Below are 21,912 nucleotides of genomic sequence, written 5' to 3'. Positions count from 1 at the left end.
TAACAACATTTAAACTAATTAATTTCAGATAAAGATGAGAGCGACCCCCCTGCCCCCCCTTAGCATGTCAATATCCACCCAACTCAAATGGGATGACTATTTTTATTTAAGACGTTCACTGTTTTATTCTTACTCTGATTCATCAAGTTGTTTATTTTTATTAATTCATTTATAGATGTTATACAGATCTAAGTTCTCATTCTGCATTTGTTCGAATAAATTAATTAATACATCTAGTCGAATAAACATCAAGGATCCATACTAATACTTTTTCTGTTGCTGATGTCATCAAATACAAAGCAATAATAAAGACTATTACTATACTGGAAGAGAAAAACATTTAAAGTTGTTACTTCTCTACTTCCGTTTTTGTTATCCTTGCGATGTCAATAAAGTTTTCGGGTTTGAACCATCATGGCGGCTCACTCGCTACCTGCCGGTGTCCGAAGCTCCATTAGATTTCTGCTACGTGAAGCATTTGTGACGTCTGTGAAACGGATTTGTGGGTCCATCACGCGCACCGGGACAGGTGGGCGTCAATACGTCACGTTTATGAAATAAAATAAAATGTTTTTGAGCGGAAACGTTACATGTTTAGGAAGTTCGTAGGTGACGTCACTCATGTCTTTCAATTTATTATTAAAATACAGTATATATTGAAACATTCATTTTATATATATACTGTATATATGTGTGCGTATTTAAGGTTTTATGGTTGTGTACAAGTTTAACACTCCTGTCGTTATGTTTAAGGCTTCAGTAGTCGGAGGGCGTCCAGTTCTTCTGCCCCCCCAGCAGCGGACAGCGGTCCCATCAAGGTCTATGACCGCCTGGTCCAGCGGGGGTCCCTGAGGGGGGACCCCCAGCAGCGACACGTCCTCCAGAGGCTGGCCCAGCTGCAGGACACTCTGGAGAACTACAGTAACAGCGTGTACTTGAACACACCACCACCCAGGCTTCACCATAAAGACCCCAAGAGTCCCCCTGGAAGGGATGGAGGCCCCCCCATTATAGCAGAAGAAACAGGTGGCGGATCCGGCGCTCAGGTAAAAACACGTGACAGGAAGTGATGTAACACTCCCCTGAACTCATCAAACTCTTTTTATTTTGAATCTGTCAAAGAGTTTATACATGAGAAACAGCAAAAAGGTGGGAAAATATTCATGAATTTATCCAAATCTGATGCTTTTTATTTAATAAACTTGACTTTTCGTGTGTGTCTTTGAGTATAATGGATCGTTTCAACATTTAAATTAATTAATAAACGTCAGCCGAGACCACATCTCGTTCTTTACCACGTGTTGGCGGATGGATACATCAGTGAGACCGGATCTCGTTCTTTACCACGTGTTGGCGGATGGATACGACATCAGTGAGACCGGATCTCGTTCTTTACCACGTGTTGGCGGATGGATACGACATCAGTGAGACCGTATCTCGTTCTTTACCACGTGTTGGTGGATGGATACGACATCAGTGAGACCGGATCTCGTTCTTTACCACGTGTTGGCGGATGGATACATACTATAGTAATATAAATGTATGTGTTATTTTATCATGTAGGTGGTTTTGGGTCTTGTTACAGGTGTGAACAGATATTTGTAATGATTATAATGTGGGTAATGTCTACTAACACACCTGGTGTCTGACGTTCGGTGGGGTGTAAACAGCGTTACATCACTGTCGGTGGCCGTGGGGCTCGGGTCAGAAGGATGGGGGGGTGTCTGGGAAGCGTATTGTGTGAGTGAGTGCTGGAATGGGGGGTGGGGGGGTTAGTTGTTGTTTGTAGGTCAGCGCTGACTGTCTCGTCTCTGGCGGTGGGAGCTCCCCCCCCGTTGGTTGGCTGGCACAGACTCCCGGGGGTTCGGCAGCGGGATGGACCTCCTGCTGGGACAGCCCCCCTCCCTCTCTCGCTGTCCCCATGCAGTAATGAGGGGATCCCTATTGTCTGGACCATTCTTGTCCTTTTTCGCTTTTGATTCGGGGGGCCTGACAAACACTTCGGTGTCAGGCTGTCAACACCCCCCCCGCCTCCCCGTTTGCACCTTCTTTCTTGCTCTGCCTGTCAAACACTCCCACCGGTTGGACCGGCCCCCCCCCCCACCTCCTCCTGGTGTCCCTTGATGTCTCTGGAGCGTACACTTGACTTCATATCAACCTGCCATGGCGGGGTCACGGGGGCGGTAGGGGGTCAACAGGTCCTTTTCTTGGGGAGGGCTGCCCTCCTCAGGTCGTCCCGTAGGTCGTAGGCCAACGTCAGGTCGGTCAAAGCGAGCTGAGACTCTCTGATTGGTAGATAATCTCCAAACGCCGTCAGGTGAGGTGGGACCAGAGCTCAGCTGGACGATTGCCGCGGTTGGACCCGTCCTGGTCCGTCTCTCCTGACATCGACCAACGCTCAATAGCGTTGGCGTTGCAGCCTGGGGGAGTCATGGAGGAGTCACAGTCTTGTTACCCCAGAAGCGAACAGGAAAGACTCGCTGCTTTCCCTCCAAAGGGACGAGCGAGGACGGAGAGAGAGAGAGAAAATGGGTAACAAGTTTGTTTTTCATTTCCTCTTTCAATCGCCGATTGTCTGCGTTTACCGGAGTCAAGTGCTACTTGCGCCCGGGACACGGAGTTCCTTCTCCGCCAAATAGTCCCCGAAATTAAATTTCAAGAGGACCGACCTTTTTTTTTTTCTCTTTTTTCGCCAAGTTCATTTCGGAGCTATCCCCCCCCCCCGGTTGCCCAGAAACGCAGACGTACGGCCATCAGGGGACATCTGTCATCTAGCACTACCTAGCAGAATGCTAACTTATTATTAACGATGAAACACATTTGCATGCTTCGGGCATTTTTTTGGCTTGATCTCAGCTCGGTCGCACACAAGACGTCTTTTTTTTTTGTGTGTGTGGGTTTTTTTTTAAGCAAGGACCTTTTGATGATGGGAGGCAGGCAGCACAATGACTTCCAGCAGCACCTCAATGCAACAGTACCGTATCACAATTAGCAGCGCTAAACGGGCTGCATAGACAAGTCCACTCCATCTCGTATGGAGCCTCATCCAGTCCCCTCCGTTTTGTCTGACAAATCCCCCCATTGTTCCTCTGATGATGCTTTTTCTTTCGTGGGAACCCCGGCTTGTCTTGTTGATTAGATCCCCTTTGTCTTCCTCCCCCTGCCGCGGGCCGGTCTGGAGAATGTGAAACCTCACGCGGCAGCGGTGGCTTAATGCCTCAGCGCCGTTTGTTTATTAGATCCAGTCTCGTATGTTAATGAATGGAAGAAACTTTATGTAGGTCACCGGCTGCTTACATTAAATGATAACCCGTGTATTTATGGAGAACCGCGCCGTATTATCGCTGATATTTACGTTTCGTCGACAGGAGGAAGCGGCGCCGCCACCTCCGCCCAGAGGCGTCTACATCCACGGAGACGTCGGTAAGACTTTTTACCCGACGACTAAATTAAAGACGTCCGTCTGTCCACCAGATATCTTGGTGACCGTTACAGACAGAAAGATGAGATGACCTTGACTTTTGGAAAACAAGGTAGAGGTCAAAGTTCAACTTTTGCGCTCATCGCAGATTTTTTGAAGGCAGTCATGTGATGCCGTACGCGCTTTCTATTGGCTGGCGCACTTTTATACCTTTTTAGGTCCACATCTCTGAAACCTGATGAGATACAACCACTAAACAAAAAGCAATGTTTTCAGGGAGCCAGAGGCACAAAAATGTGTCGGTCAGGGTCAAATGTTGGATTCAGGGGTGTCGCAGGATGCTGCAGTCTCTGTTGAGTGATGGTTTCTTCTCTCCCAGGCACCGGGAAGACGATGCTGATGGACATGTTTTACGCCCGCGTGGGAAACGCCCGCAAAAAACGAGTCCACTTCAACGCCTTCATGCTGGACATCCACAAAAGTTAGCATCGCCCCCACCCCACCCCCAGCCGCCTCGCGTGACTCCAGGAAGTATCCTGACTCCTCCGCGCGGCAGGAGATGCTATATTTATCCCGGTGTTTGTGCTGAAGCGCTATCGCTAATTGTTAGCCATTATGCACGCAGCTGAAATTATTCGCTGTCGGGGTTTTTTTGCTGTCGCAGGTGTGCGCTAAGACACGCTAACGTTTGTGTGTCGCTTCAAGGGATCCATCGGAGGAAACAAAGCCTGCCAAAACGACGGCTGGGGGAAATGTTCACCTATGACCCCGTAGCGCCGGTTGCCATGGAGATCAGCGATGAAACCTGCCTCCTGTGTTTCGACGAGTTTCAGGTGAGAGGGTGTGTGTGTGTGTGTGTGCGGTTCTTTAAAAACCCGCCGGAACGTCAGACAGGAAGAATCGATTGCCGATTTGCCGATCAAAGCAAAGAAGTTCCAGTAAATGTGATTCAGACGGCTTTTAAGGCGGTTTTAAGGTGGAAGTTTGCAAAAGAGGAAGGAAAAATGTCGCTGCGGCAGAAGTTTAACAGGAAGAGGTGAAGTTTCTGCTGAAGTAATGATTCATAGATGATTAAACTCGTTCTTTACGCTTTTTTATTCATTATTTTCAGATTCACGGCAGCTTAAACAACATTTTATTCCCTCTTAAATAAAATTCACCTTTCATAAGCGTTTCATTCCTCTGTAGCCGCTGCCATATTTATGTCAGATAAATATTTATCGATCGGGAAAAGGGTGGAATTTGGTCACGGCAGCGGCTCAAGGACGAGATGGAGTAAAATAGAGAAAGAACAAAACATGGGGATGAAAAAGAGAAAGAGGTGGAATTAAGAATGGAATTTAAAAAAAAAAAAAGAGAGCGTCTGAAAAAGCGACAGACGGGAACGTGACGATGCGTTTACTGACATCTAAAAAAAATGGAAATGTGCCTTTTGTGTGTTTTCTTGTTAAAACTGGGTCTTGTTCTGTTTTACTTGTGAACCGCTGAAGCAGGACTGGGGACACCTAGTGGCCAGTTTGAGTATTGCATCTTACAAAAAACTCTCCCTCCCCATGTTGGAGTGATTTACACGTGGAATACCACCTGCATCGAGGTGTCGAGTCAGTAGCCAATCAGAGAGCTCCATCCAAATTGTGTTGTTTTTTGTTGTGCTCGCCTTTCATCCATCAGCGCCGCGGCGCCGGAGAGACACGCATCTGTTAGCGGCACAATGCCGCTCCTCTCACTGATATCATTACAGTTAATGCTGGCTGGGGGGGGGGGTCAAAGGTCACAGAAGGTGCGCTTGCTCCCTTTAACGACTCGTCTGCGAGGATCAAGAGCCGCTCCTTTCATCCCGTTTCAAACCGCCGCCCGGCGCCGTTTGTGCGTCTCCTCATTGATTTGTTTTGTTCGGCGGCGGCGGCGTTTCTCACTCGTCGACTGTGAATGGTGTGTGTGTGTGTGGGGGGGGGGGGGGTGGCGTGCGCGTGTTGTTTGTGATGCATCAACAAGAGGTCGCGAGGTTGGGAGAGTTGGCGATGATGGAGGGGGGGGGGGTGACGCCGGCCAATCAGCATCTTCCTCCACTCAGCCATGCTAATGAGGTATCAGTTGCTCTCTCCTGCTTCCTTAAGTGGGTGGAGCTAGGAGGCGACTGGCGGATGCGGTTGCCGCGGCGGCAGCGGGTCAGATGGATCTTATCCTCTTAAATGCTAATGACATTTCTCCATTCTCTTCATTAGCGACGCGCCATTATCAGTAATTTGTAGCCCCCCCCCGACCACCACCACCACCCTCCTCCTCCTCTTTTTTTTTTTACCCCCCCCCCCACCACTCTGCTAATGAATACTTACCATTTGAGAGGTCCAAGATGGAAAAGACGGGAGGAAGAAGAGGAGGAAGAAGACGCCGGAGCGTCATTGTGTCGGCGCCGCGGCCCCCGAAATCGCCCGTAGGTTGTGTACATAAAGAGGTGGGACATCAAAAGGGCTTTAATTTGGCCCCCGTGCGCCGCCGCCGCCGACCAACCGCCGCTCCCGTAATTGGATGCTCATTTAAATATCGCCATTGGCCCGACGGAGATTGCACCATTATTTTTTTGTGTTTACAAGTGCTGCCCCCCCCTCCCTTTCCACCATTCTCATTCTGTGGGTACCCCCCCCCCCCAGACTCATTCAGCAATCAATATTGCCCCTCATGTGATGCCCGTGTTTGGGGCGCATGAATAAACAAAACCAGGTTGTATAAAAGGTCATTTTTAAATGATTCTTTTGAAATGAAAATAAAATCCTGCGGTCGGAGGAAACCGGGGGGGGTGAATGAGGGGAGGGATTGGGGGGGGGGGCTCTTTCAGAGAGAGCAAGCCTTGGCTTCGCTGTTGATTCTCATTACACACACACACACACACACACACACACACACACACACACTGATGCCCCGAGCCACCCTCCTTAGCAAAATCAAGGCTTTAACACAAATGTTAATCAAGTATTGGCGAGGGCAGCGGGGCTAATATGACTCTCCAGAGTGTGAAAGGAGGCATATGCTGTGGGTATGGCTGGAGTGGGGGGGTGGGGGTGGAGGAGGGGAGAGGGGGGGACACAAGGCATTTTGTGCCCTTTCTTAAAGACGTGAGTGACGACTCCGCCCTCAGACGAGGTAGCGTTTGGTCGTTTTCAGTGTTCATACACACATTAGTTTGTCTCCAGCACACCAAGGGTTAAAAGAGGCAGGAAGTGGTAGGTGTAGAGGGGGTCCTCGTTTGATACCCCCACCCCCCAGTCAGCTCTGTGTTCTGGATCAGGAGTATGTCCACCCACTACCGGACTATCTCCACCCACTACCTGAGTAACCCCACCCACTACCTGAGTAACCCCACCCACTACCTGAGTAACCCCACCCACTACCTGAGTGACTCCACCCACTACCCAAATAGCTCCACCCACTACCTGAATATCTCCACCCACTATCTGAGTAACTCCACCCACTATCTGAGTAACTCCACCCCCTACCGCAGTAACCCCGCCCACTACCTGAAGTTTGTTGCGTACAGACACCAGAGTAGACCTCCGAACAACAACTAACTTTGAAATCACCTTGATGGACCTGGAGGCCCCGCCCAGTGGGCGTCAAACCGGACGCGTTACATACGTGACGCTTCACGCCGCCGTGCATCATGGGGTAAACACGACATCTCCCCAGAGAGCAGGAGGCGAAAGCGAGCGCAGGGAGCAGGAGAACAAAAGCGAGGCGCAGCTCGCTGCTGGAAAGGCCAGAGCTCTTCAGCTTCAGCCTTGCTTCAGCGCCGTCATTGACCTTTGTGGAAACGTTGCCGATGAAAACCCATTGAATCGACGTTTTGTCGCCGCGCGGCCTTGTGTCTGGATCATGCGACACGCGTGCGCGGCTGCGTTTGCCTCCGTGCGGCCGTGGCGAACGGCGGCGCTGACGGCGACCCTGGTGTGATTCAGCGGGCGCCGCTGATTAGCTTGTCGCCGCCTACTCGTCCTCTACAGAAAGATGCTTTGTGACCATTTGCAGTCAGTTCAAGTGTGTGTGTGTGTGTGTGTGTGTGTGTGTGTGTGTGTGTGTGTGTGTGTGTGTGTGTGTGTGACACAAAGGGCTGAACACCTGAATGACACTAATCAACGTGGAGTGTCGCCGTCTGGGTTTGACCTCAGACCCGCGCCAGCTGGCGGCGGAAGCTAAATTATACATTACCTGTGTCACGTAGCGTCTCTTCTTCTGTGGTTCTGTCTGGTCAGGTGACCGATGTCGCTGATGCCGTGATCCTGAAGCAGCTGTTCCAGACGCTGTTCCGGACCGGGGTGGTGGTGGTGGCCACCTCCAACCGACCCCCCAACGGTACGTCCAACGGGCTCAGGGGGGTACGATTGAAAGGTGTGGTCAAACAAGAGTTCCAATGTCAAAGTCAACGTCAGCTTTGTTGTCAAGTGTACCAGATGTACCACACACAGCACAGAGGAAATTACAGTCCTCTGACCCACGGTAAACAGGCAGTACAACAGGCAGTACAACAGGCAGTACAACAGGCAGTACAACAGGCAGTACAACAGGAAGTACAACAGGTAGTACAACAGGAAGTACAACAGGCAGTACAACAGGAAGTACAACAGGAAGTACAACAGGCAGTACAACAGGCAGTACAACAGGCAGTACAACAGGCAGTACAACAGGCAGTACAACAGGCAGTACAACAGGAAGTACAACAGGTAGTACAACAGGAAGTACAACAGGCAGTACAACAGGAAGTACAACAGGAAGTACAACAGGCAGTACAACAGGAAGTACAACAGGCAGCATAACACAGGCAGTACAACTGGCAGTACAACAGGAAGTACAACAGGAAGTACAACAGGCAGTACAGCAAGTATGAGACGAAGCACAAGGATGGTAAACATCTTTATACACCCTCTAGTCCCGTAGGGGAAGTGACCTGTGCTCCACGTTCACGATGAACGTGCGTTACTCACGGAGGCCAAAGTGGGCGGAGCCAATCCCAGCCAACTTTTTAGCGTGAGGCGGAATGAAGGAAGAAGAAAAATCAAAAGTCTCTGTTTTTACGGCTGCTTTGCGTTCGTTCGTCGCGACCTCCTCGTAATGGAGCCGTGTTTGTTCGCTGCCCCCCGGTGGTCACATGAACCCCCCAGGAGAAGGTTCACCACCTCAGCTGCTTTACATACATCTACATTATTCATTAAACACTTTTTATCACAAGGTTCCTAGCCTTTTATAAAAACCACCGTAAAGCAATTAACTGGGGTGGGAGTGTGCGGTTGGATGGGTTTGGGTGGGGTGGGGGGGCGCTCAGTGCGATGACACAACCTTTAAACAGACTTTGATGTTGCATTTACTGCCAGGTTGAAGAAGGGACGCCGAGGCGGCGCTGGTAAATGCACGGTCGTGCCGTCTTGCGTGTTTCTTCGCCCGGGGGGGGGGGGGGGGGGGTTGATGTGTCACTCTGGAGTGGGCGCCGAGTGGAGGGCAGCAAAGACAGGCGTCGCGGACAAAGAGGCCAATCTGTGATATATAGAAGCTTTTAAGAACAAAGCTACGAACCAATCAAACTCCATGGAGAGCCTCCTCGGTATTAATTACCCGGTTAATGGAGCCGCGAAAGGCGTCAGAGACAACCGGGCTTTAAAGTAGTCCGTCTGTAGTGGAGTAGAGACGTCGCCAACAAGAGGGAATAAAGTTTGTATTCCGGAATAATAGTCTGGAATAATTTAAAGTAGCAGTCCAACCAGAACGGACGATCCAGTCGTAAAAACTTCGCATGTTTCTTCCAACCAGAACAGGGTTTCATCATTTTCCCAAACAGCTGAGGAAGAAGAGCGCTTGTTTAAAAAAAAAACCCAACTCAATAGAGAGATAAAATGCTCGTACGGCGCAGTTCGGGTCAACCGGAGCCTGATATTCCCGCCACAAGGGGGCAGCGAAGAGTCAAAGGTTTCAACAACTACGAATACGATGGTGTGAGGATATATTTATGCGACACTTTGAACAGGATACCAGTCTGAAGGGAAATATGTTGGCGTCATTAGCTTAGCCTAGCTTAGCTTAGCATGACAACGTGAAACGCCATTCTGATTCAAGATGTTCCATTTATTGGCTCTACGGCGCCATATTGTCAAGATATTGGAAGGTGGTTTGGGTCGAGTCCCTATCCCATGTTTAAAGTCAGGCTCAGTTTTCAAGCTAAACTAAGCTAAGCCGACCACCGACCCGACATGTGAAGCCGGTCCCGTTTCCTCGACGTTAGCCGCCTCCTGAACTCAACGCCGTCCCGTATCTCAGGTGCGGCTGCTCGCCAGGAGCTCGAACGTCGACGCCGCCCGTGTGTGTTTGCAGCTGGAGAGCTAAAGGCCGGGTGTATACGTGTGTGTTTGTGTGTGTGTGTGTGTGTGTGTGTGTGTGTGCATCCCTATCTGTTTTATCTATCTATCAGGGATGCTACTTCAGATGTAATTTGTTCCAGCCGAGCTAATTGAAACCTCTATTCAGTGCGCCGCGGCGGACATTGTCTGCGCTGAAAAGGCGACAGTCCTTTCTCTCACCACCATTGTTTGGGAATGTAATGAATTTTATGTTGCTGCCGCTGCCGGTAGAGAAATCCATTTTTCTCTCCTGGTCCCCCGTCCCTTTGTCCTGCCTCCCCCACCCACCCTTCAGTTCATCAATAGCCACTTTATCTGCCAATCTGCGGCGGGGGAATGACATTATTAGGAGGCTAAACAGCAGCGCTAACACAGGCCCTCCCCTCCTCTTTCAGATCTGTACAAAAACGGACTTCAGAGGGACACCTTCCTGCCTTTCATCGACGTGCTGAAGGTAGAAACAAAGTCATGCCTCTTGTCTATCTAATTTATTCACTTGTTTATCGCCTATAAACACACGCCGCTAAAGAGGTAGCTCTTTATCGGTTTGATGTTTCCTGCTTCCCGGCGCCTCGCACACAGCGTCACAAAGCCGTTTGATCCCACCGGGATTCAGGGAGACGCGACTGACCCAAGGCTGCTTGCACTTCAAAAGGTGCGGTGGCGTTTGGGATGGGTGGGGGGGTTGGGGGTCGGCGCTGTCGAGAGGTGGGCGTTAGCATTTACAGCTACGAAAAAATCTACTTTGCAATTTAAGCAGGTTGAACTATTATCCCGCCTGATGTGTTGGGAGTGATCCGGATTGTAAATAAATGCATAATAATTTATTATCGTGCATTTTGCCACAGACGGCAGCATTCTAACGCCTTTTATTGGCATTCGCGACTTCGGATCCGAAACATTATGTATATTTTTACTATATTGTAGATATGTTTTACTGATTTCACTATTTTACTGCTTTTTATACATCATGACTAGGGGACTAGAGATGAAAACTAGCCTTCTGGCTAATTCTGGCTTTTTTAACCACGTATAATTATGTGTTTTAGAGAATTGCATTGTCCCCTTCAAATAAACTAAACTAAACTAAAAAGTTGGGATGGATGTAATGGGAATATTAAGTATAATATAAATGTTTTACCGATCTATTCAAAAACGTTGGAAATCTCCATCTCATTCCGTGTTGGTGATCTGGAGTCATCAGTTCAGGCGTTAAACTCAGGATTCAAAAGGAACTCATTTTTACGAGGTTAAAGTAGCATCTAAAAGTTCATTTTTGTATTTTATTTAACCTTTATTTAACCAGAGAACCCATTTTCTCAGCAGCGATGACATCATCGACTAAAAGCGTTCAAGAATCTATTAGAAATCACTTCTGGGAATTAGCCATGTTAATTTATAGCATCCAACACAATAAAAAACAATAAAACTTTGATAAAATTTGGATAAAACGGATAAAAATTGACCGGATCGGAGGTTAAATTCAAAGAATGAATGAGTAGCCCTGAACTCTATCGCCACCCAGAGGATGGAAAAGGAACTGGAATAAGTCTTCTTTTTTCTGCAGGAATGTTTGCTGTACAATTTTAAAAACATTACTTGAACGCACCCCAAATAAAGTATTTAAAAATAAAACAACCGGTGGCGGTCGTGTCTAAATCGTACATTTGCGTGCGTTCTTCTATCTGCTGGTCAACCAGTGTCACCCTGCTCCGTTGCCCTCTCTAATCCCCCCTCCATCCAGCTTCTGAATGGCGTTTGGCCCCCTCTACTCCTTCCTTTCGGGGGTGTCCTGTGCACCCCCCCAGCCCCCCTTTGTGAGGCCATCTGGGTTTTTTTACAAATTTTTCCACCCGTGCCTCTAAAGCGTCCCGATTCCGTAAAGTTGGGGCACATTTTAGCGAGGTCGCGCCGCTAACTAGCTGACCCTTAATAGATTGCGTTAATGCTTGCAGGACTGGGGGGGGTTTCTCCTTCCAGTTGGTGCATTTCTATGGGGGGGGTGGCTGACCTCTCCTCCTCATCACCTGAGTTGGGGGAGTGGAGGTTAATCCGGCGCTGACATCTTTATTTAACTATTGACTTCTGATTAGCCGGACACCCTTTTTTTTTTAACACACACACACACACACACACACTCCAGTTCCCTAAATGCGAAAACCAATCCGAGGACACGCGAGACGCCCAACTCACCGAACCTAAAAGTCCCTGAATGCTTTTTTCTTGTTTACTTTGTTTACTAGTTTTTTTTCCATTCGCGCGGTCGTTTGTAATTTCTTGTCCTTTTCAGCTCCATCAGGAAATCTATTCAGTTGTTTTTCTTTGTCGCCATGGCAAAGCTCAGAGTTCTCCAAAATACAGGGTTTAAGGGCTTTTTTAATGGACACTGCCAGTATTGTAACTAAGACACTCTTTCTCTGTCCTCCCTCTCCACTCCACCTTTCATCGCCGTCCTCACTCGTCCCCTCCATCCCCGCTCTTTATTCCATCGCCATCCTGTTCTGCTTGCTGGCTTTACTCGCCCAAGGTCACGTCCCTGTATTTTGGTAGCAGAATAGTGACTTTATTTTCCATCCGTTTGTTAGACGGCACAATGCCGCCGATGATGACGATGATGATGATGATGGTGATGATGTTGATGAAGGTGGAGAGAGGGGAGGGGATGACATGACAACAACCCTGAGGCAAAGCCGATTGAGTCTTTTTGGTTTTTCTGCGGTATTCGTCCCTCCTTTATTAATTTGTTATTTTAGCGAGAATGGGAAAAGGAAGAAAATAAATAAAGATGGGATGATGGAGGAGAGCGGCGTTGGTCCTCGAGGAAGACCTTGGTGAAGAAGGACGGCCTGTGAAGAGCTGGAAGGTTGCCAGTTCAGATGGAATGGATGTTGATGTTTGATGACTGTCATTGTCTTGTGGGGGAACATTTTTAACGGCGGGGGGCCGCGGCGCTCGCTTCTTTCATATCGACGATTCGCTTCCGTTTAAAAAAAAAAGAAAAATGACAATTAAATCGATTTAAAATTTAAAAAAACAAGCGGAATGAATTCGGGCGTGTTTACCGCGCTCGCTTTTAATTGAAATTTGTCACCTTGGCTCTTTTTTTTTTTTTTTTCCCGCCGCTGCCTAACTGACGCTTTTATCATCCGTGTGCACGTGTCCGTGTGTTTGATCATCGTGCATTCATGCAGTGGGGGGGTGGGGAGGCTGTATGCATTCACTTGTAAAACAGGCCACCTGCAATCTGAAGGCTTGTAACTTTGTCGTTTTATTCTCGCCGTTTCATTCGTTGTTGCCCCGCCTCCTTTTCGTGATTTTGAGTGTAATGATGTCACAAAGGTGTGAAGGTCGCTAACTGATTTAGCTGTGGATGCTCCCGACGCTGGCGTGAGGAGAAATGGCTTCAAAGACGTCATGCCAGAGGAAACCGTAGCGCTTTAGTTTGGGGCAGTCGAGCGGGGGACTCGAAACGTAGTGGGGACCTGAATCCCAGTGGGGCCCTGAATCGTAGCGGGGACGCTAGCGTGTGCTAACGTTTTTACGTCGTCGTTGGACGGGTTGATGCTATCTTAGACGGGAACACATGAATGCACCATGAAACCAGTGAGTCCACGCGTGGCTCTTTGCTGCTGAAAAGAGGTGGCGCCTCCTCTGGCCAGGTGGATGTAGCGCAGGCTCCCAACGAATTCCAAGCAAGTTCTGGCGTTTCGGGGGCCTCGGATCACGAAAGGTGGGGCCCCAAACCTGAAAAGAGGAGCAGCTGAGCCGATGGGACGGTGGGAGGCAGCCAGTGGGGGTGGGGGGTAGGTTGTGAGAACGACCTCTCAGAACAAACCTGGGGCGGCCCAAGGCAGTCACACTTTAAGGGAATAGATCATTAGGTGTAATTAGGGTGTTCACATTGTCACCACCACCACCTCCCTCCCAAGACGAGAGTGAATAAAATCACTAGATACACCCCCGCCACACACACACACACACACACACACACACACACACACACACACACACACACACACACACACACACACACACAGACACACACACACGCACACAGAGTTAGTGAAAACACTTTGATGTCACAAGAGTCGTCCAGAACTATCCAGCATAAAGGCAGTGTTTTAAGCTTTCTCCCCCCATCTCTCTCTCTCTCGACCTTTCTCTCCCTCCCTCCTTTCTTTCTTCTCTCCCTCCACACAAGGCTGTAAGACACACACACGGTTGAATGAGCGACAACCTTTCCCCTCTTCCCCTCCCACCTTGTCCCCCCCCCGGTCTCTTTTTCAGCCTTCCCACCCCTCATTTCTTTGAGGCCTGGTCAATTCTCTTTGGCCAAACAAAAAAAAAAAAAAAAAGCAGCATCAAATGTTTTCTGCTGGCGGGTAATGAGGGAGTGGACCTCATCAGCCCCGATAGTCAGCTATCCTTGGCTTTTGTTGCGGCTCAATGGCGCCGCGCTCTTTGAAAAACTCAAAAGCAACTTTTTGAGGAGTAAAGGATGGAGAAAGATACGGCGGGTGGGGTGGGGTGGGGGTCCAGGGAGGCGGGGGGGGCAGAGGCAGACACTCTGTTTTTATGCTAAATGGCTGTCCAGGCAGAGAGAGAGTGGACAGCCGGGACAATGGCGTGATTGGAGCTACATGTGTTTGGATGACTTTCTTCCAAAGAGATTCTCATGTCCCCCCCCCACCACCACCACCCTCACCCGCCCGCCCCTCCCATCTTGAGTCGATGAATGCATCCGTGTGAGTGGGGAAATTTTGCCAGTAAAGCCGGTTTCCACCCCCCTAAAGGTTAATAAAGTGGAGATAATCGAATAAACACTTCATTTATGGAGGAATTAGCTTTTTTTTTTTTTTAAATGTCATTGAATTTGAAAGGTTCAGATAAATTCTACAAAGCAAAGCGAAGCAGCTCCATGTTAGCATCTGTAGCTGTTTGTTAGCAGGATCACAAACAAACTAATACACAGAGTTCTGGTAAGAAAACTGGGAATGTTTTCTGTGGATCCGGACCAAAGGATAGATTCCAAAATAAAATTTAAAAAAATAAAATAATTTAAAAAAAAACATTTTTCTTCATTTTGATTCCAAAATCGATTTTCGTGACACAAATTTTGGTGCAGATCCAGAGAAAAGTTCACGTCTCCAATGCAGAGTTTATCGGAAGTTAATTCAGTCGGGTTTTTATTTGTAACCAGGGAAAAAAATGCAAAAAAAATTAATGAAAGAAAATTCTGGATTTATCTTTCAACCTGTTAATCCTCTCAACAAAATTTCGGCGCGTCGGTTTGGCTCCAATAAATGGCGCCAAAGTTGATTCCATCATCAAAAGGACGACGCGGATGCCTCTTCGATAAAAGATAAGAAGTGCTGCCGGAGATAAAGAGATAAAGTAAGAGAGGAGCCGCCGGTGGAGGGGGGGCTGGGGGGGGGGACGCGACCACTTTGTGGGCGGATGAAATCTCGGAGGAGTGAGAACTTGACAATCCTCTCAAGACGGATAATCAAGTAATGACCCAGCAGGCCTCAGCCTCATCTGATTATAAATAACCAATGGAATCATCACCGCTGATTGTGTTTCCAGTCCTCCTCCTTTGTACCTCCACCGAGCAGCGTCTTCGTCGCAGGTAGGGGCGCCTCCTGAATGGGGGGTGGTAGTGGGGGGGTGCAGAAAAAAAACAGGTTCTAATGATGACAAGTTTTCTCCCGTTTTTTTTTTTTTTTTCTTGCTCCTCCCGTTTTGGGAAGCGACTATTTACCCGTTGGCGAGGTCAGGCTAGGTTGATGAAATGACACCTCCCTTTTGTGAGTGGGGGAGGGCGAGTTTGTCAGGTTGTTATTAAGCCTGATTCTGCCAATTGGCTCTGAGTGGGAACCCCGTTTGTGTGAGCGGACACGGAGATAAGAAGTTGACAGCGGAGAAGAATGGAGTATTTCCGTCCCCTTGCTTTGTGATGATTACTAATTATCCCTCCGCTTAAGGGGGCCAGTGGCAGAAATTCACTGATTTCATAATTTATCCCGAGCTGTCGGCGAGTCCTCCGTCAGCCGGCGCCGCCACCGATGGGATGATATGCGGTTCCTTTCTTTTCTTTGATAGAACGGCGGAGATGATGATTACAGTTTGCGCCGAACTCCCTGACATGAATCCCGTTGACGTTTTACACCGAGCGGAAAAAAAGTTTGAACTCCGAACCGTCGAGTTCACTCGACTTTATCGCTGCTGAATGGCGGCGGGAACAATGGAGACGCTGTCAGAGGACAGGAAGACAGATTCAGAGGAAACGGGAAGAGTTAGTCCACCAGAATGAAGTCTGCACCTGAACGCACCGTCCAGAGGTCAGGGGTCGAAGGTGAATGCAGTCCAAAGCATTTAAAAGTTCTGAGTCGTCCTGCTGAGGTCAGCAAACGCTCAGGCCAGGATTGGAGTTAGGATTAGGATTTGGGTTAGGATTAGGGTCAGGGTTAGGATTAGTGTTAATGTTAGAATTAGAGTTAGGATTACAGCCAGGGTTGGTGTTATTGTCAGAGTTAGGATCAGGGTTGGGGTTAGGATTAGGATTAGGGTTAGAATTAGGGTTAGAATTAGGATTAGGGATAGGATTAGGGTTGGAGTTAGGATTGTGGTTAGGGTTAGGATTGGCGCTAGAATCAGGGTTAGAATTAGGATTAGGGATAGGATTGGAGTCAGTGTTGGGGTTAGAGTTAGGATTGGGGTTAGAACTAGTGTAATGGTTGGAGATAGGGTCAGGGTTGGGGTTAGGGTTAGGTATCTTTACCCGGTCCGATGAAAAGAGGGGGGCTAACACTTCCTGTTTGGGTTGTTCTTACTTTTAGAGCCGTTAAAGGAAGTGACATCACACCGTGGTCGTCAAGTAAACAAAAGAAGAAGAACAAACCAAATGATTCACTGGAACAGCAGGGATGTTCCTCAGCTGTAGTACAGATCCAGACAACAAACAAACAAACACACTGGTGGAAACAGTTTTCATCGTGTTTCCATTGTCATTTTATCTTTGTCCAACATTTACACACACCTTTGTTTGTTTGTTTGTTTGTTTGTGTAGGAGCACTGCCACACAATCCGCCTGGACTCAGGGATCGACTACAGGAGACTGGATGAGACGCCTGGAGGGAAACACTACTACCTGTGAGACACACACACACACACACACACACACACACACACACACACACACACACACTAAACATTAATAAAAGGTGATAGAGTAAACAAACACATCAACATCAACATCAACACGTTAAACAGAATTAAAGGTCGACATCCAAACGGTAAAAGATCCACACACCAGCATCCGACTGTTTACGAGTCACCATTAACCACAACAACAACACAATCACCCCCCCACACCCCCAGTAAACAAACACACACTGGGACTGTTTGTACACATCATCAGTTCAGGCTGGTGAAGACAAACCGGCGCAGAACAGAGAATAAAACCTGCACCACCTCCGAGACCTGAAGAGGAATTAATAGAATACACACGCTAGAGCTTTAAAAGCTAGTTGTGTGTGTGTGTGTGTGTGTGTGTGTGTGTGTGTGTGTGTGTGTGTGTGTGTGTGTGTGTGTGTATTATTGTGTGTGTGTGTGAAACAGAATGAATGACTGCTGCTGCTCATACAACACGCTTTCAAGTGTTTAGTCTTTTCAGTTTATGTAAATGGAACACATTGCACTCTTTTACCTGCACACACACACACACACACACACACACACACACACACACACACACACACACACACACACACACACACACACACACACACACACACACAGAGACTAATGCTTGTGTTCAGATCTTAAAATCCAATTTTTACAGCTCCAGTGAGAAGCTAAGCCCCGCCTCCTCCTGTCGCTTCACTTCCTGTTTCTTCTTCTTCTCTTGTTTTTGTGGGCGTTTCCTCCTCAGCTCTGGGCCTCCCGGAGCCAACGCCGTCATGGACGCGCTGTTTGAGGAGCTGGCCTTCAGAGAAAAGAGCGGTGAGGAGATCTAATGCAGATTTATTGATCCAGATTGATCTGAGATCAGATCGGAAAAGAAACCGATCAGGATTTATCCCCTGAAGTTCCTGATCTGAGTCCAATAAGATCCAGATTCTAGGGGGCGGGTCTTATGGGTCCAGGAGTCACATGATGAAGGTCAGCCAATCAGGGTGACTGATGGTTTCAGGGGTCATGATGACATCTCTTTGTTTCAACCTTTACAGTTTTACAATTAATAGTATTTTATTATTAATGATAATTTATTCTTTCTAGATTTTCTGATCTGGCTCGCTAAATGCTAACGTTAGCATTACTCGCCAGTAGCTGCAGCAGACTGACAGTTTAGCACCGTCATTTCTTAACTGTTTCTTCTTTGTGTCTTTTATTCACTGCACACTTGTTGTTGTTGTTGTTGTTGTTGTGTGACACGACAACACAACATTCAACCTGATTGGATCTCAGAGACTCATCCCTTCATCAAGGCCGGCGCCTGTTTACCTTCCTCATCCTTCATCACCCTGACAGATCAATTCTGTGTGAATGTCATGTGGAACCTGTGTGAACAGAGCATCGGTTGTATTGTTGGTGTGTGTTTCCATAGCAACGGGCCCCCGGTTGATGACGGTCCTGGGCAGAGACGTGATCCTGGAGAAGACGTGCGGCTCCGTCGCCGACTGCAGCTTTGAGGAGTTGTGTGGACGAGTGAGTCGAACACGTTTGGTTCTCCTTCAGAACCGCAGCAGCTTTAAAGAACCTCCTCAAAACCTCTCTCATCTCATCCTGTCTCATTCAGTCTATATCATCCTGTCTTATCCTGTCTCATCTCATCTCATCCTGTCTCATTTCATCTCATCTCATCCTGTCTCATTTCATCTCACCTCATCCTGTCTCATTTCATCTCCTCCTATCTTATCTCATCTCATACTTTTTTATCACATTTCATCTCATCTGATCTCATCTCATCCCATTCTATGTCACCTTTTTTGATCTCATCCTTCCTCATCTCATTTTATGTCATTTTATTCTCATCCTAATTTATCTCATCCATTCCTCCTCATATAGCTCTTCATTCTATCTCATCTCATCTTGTCTCATCCGATCTCGTCTCATCTTATCCGAGTTCATCCTATTTCATCTCATCCTCTCATCTTATCCTATCATCTGGCACAATCTCATCTCATCCTATTCTAGCAAATCCTGTCTCACCCTTCTTCATCTCATCCTGTCATTTTTATCATCCTATATTATCTCACCCTCTCATCTCCTCCTACAGCTCATCTCATTTATCTCATTTAATCTCTTTTCATGTTATGCCGTACTTTCTCATCCTATCTCACCCTATCTCATCTCTTCCGTGTCATTTTTTCCTCATCCTATCTTACCTCATCATATCTCATCGTTTTATTTTTTTATTTGTGGAATAAGAACCCTGAACTTTTCTTTCTCATCATTTGAAGTAAATTAAATGGTTCAAATAAAACTATAAATCCGTGCGATTCTTCCTGGCGATGGACAGGAGTAACCCCCCCAGCCCCCCGGTTGTTTTCCAGAACCTGGGGGCCGGTGACTACCTGGAAATGGCGCGACTGTTTGACACCGTCCTCATTCGCCACGTTCCCGTGATGACAGTGACCCTGAAGGACCAGGCCCGGCGCTTTACCACGCTTATCGACACCTTCTACGACCACAAGGTGTGTGTCCGGGGTGGGAGGGGCCAGATGCAACCCCTCCCGCCTCCTTCAGGAGCGTTACCTTGACGCTGACGCCGTCTCCTCCTGTTCCAGGTGAGGGTGGTGCTGCTGGCGGAGGCGCCGGTCCATCAGCTGTTCGTCCATGGCGGAGGGAGTGGCGAGAGGGACCGCCAGCTGCTGGACGACCTGGGACTCAGCGGGGTAAAAAAACAGAATTAAATCACCCAGCGGCCCTGAAGGCAACGTGTGGCAATGACATCACCGATTTGCTCTTAAAGAGACAGTAACGCCTGGTTTGGGTTTGACGCCGATGTCGGCTCGTCTTCCAGGAAGCAGCGGAGCGTCTGACGCTGTTCTCGGCCGAAGAGGAGACCTTCGCCTTCAGGAGGACCGTCTCCAGGCTGGTGGAGATGCAGACGGCGTCCTATTGGCTGGACGGAGACCGCCGCCGCCGCCGCAAGAGTCACATCAAGATGCCACCGTTGATGTGATGTAAATATTTAACCACGCGGGAACCAGAAGCGTTTTGTGTGTGCTTCACGGTCTGGTGCATCATGGGTAAACTTCAGGGCAAATCGGCTCTGATTGCAGAGAGAAAAGGGGGCAAACGCCCCCCAGGATAGCTGGCTGCTGCCCTCTAGTGGAGGGAAATTAGATGGCGGCGTATTCTTGTGCTGCTCTTGAACCCACTCAGATATTAGTTCATAATGTTCACCCACGTCTTCCTGGAGGAAAAAGGAACCTATAGCGTTCTGTGATGTGCTGTAGCTATGGTTACACCGGTCAGCTCACAGGCAGGAGGTCCTGGGTTCAGATCCAGAACTGATCCAGGTTCTCCTCACGTTCCACATACATCCAGCAGAGGTGAAACGTGGACCTGTCTCACCCACCGGAGTGAGTGTGGGTGAGACAGGTTTGTTTGTTTGTTTGTTTGTTTGTTTGTTTGTGTTTGTGGACATGTCACACCTCGTCACGATCGTAGAGGCTCGTCTGGAGGTCATTTCAGTGTCAGAAAATTATCAGAATAAAAGATGTTTGTGTTTATAAATCTGGTTTTAAATCAACTGGATAAGAATTGTAGAATTTTATCAGTTTCTCTTATTTTTTGGAAACTGGAATTTTATTTTGTTCTAACGGGAACATTTGTGCAGAAATATTTTCTAAAAAAATTTAAGGGAGGAATAACTAATTATTATATAATTATATTATAATATAATTATAATTGTAATGAAGTTATTATTAAATTATCTTGTCTTCTAAAAATGACCACAGTATTAAAGCTTTAAGTTAATTTATGAGTCGGAGGGGGCGTCCTTCCTCCGGCCGCCTGTAGGTGGCAGCAGAGGGATGTGATTTCCCCTGGCCGCCTGTAGGTGGCAGCAGAGGGCTGAGGACGGCTCCAGGGGGGTTTGTTGTGTTCGGTGGGAGGATGAGGTCATCCTCGTGCACGGCGCGGGCCTGGACCCGCCCACCCTGACAACGTGGAGTCACAACCGTGAGCAGCATCTGCAGGGTGGGGGGGGGGGTTCGGTTCCGAACCGTCAGCATGACGTCATCACTCATCTTGTGTGCTCGTGCACATGCAATCCTGTGTGTCTCATTAAAAACCGTCCAATCAATGGAGGCCGGAATGTTTACAAACACAAGGCACAATCAGAACGTCACCGTTTGTGACGTCATAACCCTCCACTGGGCTGCAGCAGCTGAACTGCTGCGTCAGCGTTTCCCTTGGATGCAAACGGAACAAAAAGCGTCACAGCGTGCTGCGGCTGGAATCCACGCACGAGCTGCAGCCCCGTGACCCGCTGACCCCATGACCCGGTGAGGATGAGACCCGAACCTGACCGTGCTCTAACGGGTTCTACGTCGGTTCTCCGACGTCTGACGGGTCCTCAAACGCACCACGCGCCCATTCACTAATAATGAAGCGTTGATGGCCAGCCGTGAACGCGCATTCCTGCACAGACGCGCAGGTGGACGCGCACCTTTAGGACCTCGGTGGAACAAAGAAGAGGAAGAGGAGGAGGAAGAGCACCATCGAGGATTTCTGCCCTGATCTCTCTGGTTAGTCAACAGGATGACGTCATCCTGAACGAAGGGGCGTGACCTGGCGTGATTGACAGACTGGTTAAAGGTACAAACAGGCTTATTCTCATAATAACTAACACAAATGTGAGAAAATCAGGTTTATTTTAGAATAAATAATATAAAACATGTTTTTATTTGTATTTATTTCATGAACTTCCTGTTTAATATAGCAAAATAATCATTTTTGGATCGTGATCGTTCTTTAAATCTAATAAGATGACATACTTTATTGATCCCAACCTGGGAAATTCCCAATAGTGATGGAATAAACTTTATATCTGCTTTATTGATAAAATTAGTGGTGGATTAAATGATTGTTTCATAA

At 48.0% G+C, this 21,912-nt stretch overlaps 1 protein-coding gene across 1 annotated transcript; it reads left to right on the top strand.

Moving 5' to 3' along the window:
• Positions 1 to 414: 414 nt before the first annotated feature.
• Positions 415 to 20,667, top strand: afg1lb (AFG1 like ATPase b). Its single transcript, XM_068341914.1, has 13 exons — positions 415 to 529; positions 754 to 1,046; positions 3,369 to 3,423; positions 3,801 to 3,902; positions 4,127 to 4,254; positions 7,669 to 7,768; positions 10,197 to 10,255; positions 16,871 to 16,953; positions 17,735 to 17,805; positions 18,410 to 18,510; positions 19,359 to 19,499; positions 19,593 to 19,700; positions 19,829 to 20,667. The coding sequence occupies exons 1-13, from the start codon at positions 415 to 417 to the stop codon at positions 19,988 to 19,990; spliced, it is 1,518 nt and encodes a 505-aa protein (XP_068198015.1). The 3' UTR covers positions 19,991 to 20,667.
• The last annotated feature ends 1,245 nt before the right edge of the window (positions 20,668 to 21,912 follow it).

This window comes from Antennarius striatus, chromosome 19 (genome assembly GCF_040054535.1).
Source record: "Antennarius striatus isolate MH-2024 chromosome 19, ASM4005453v1, whole genome shotgun sequence".
Taxonomy (NCBI): domain Eukaryota; kingdom Metazoa; phylum Chordata; class Actinopteri; order Lophiiformes; family Antennariidae; genus Antennarius; species Antennarius striatus.
The sequence above is the reverse complement of the archived record's forward strand: the minus strand, read 5'-3'. Positions and strand labels throughout refer to the sequence as shown.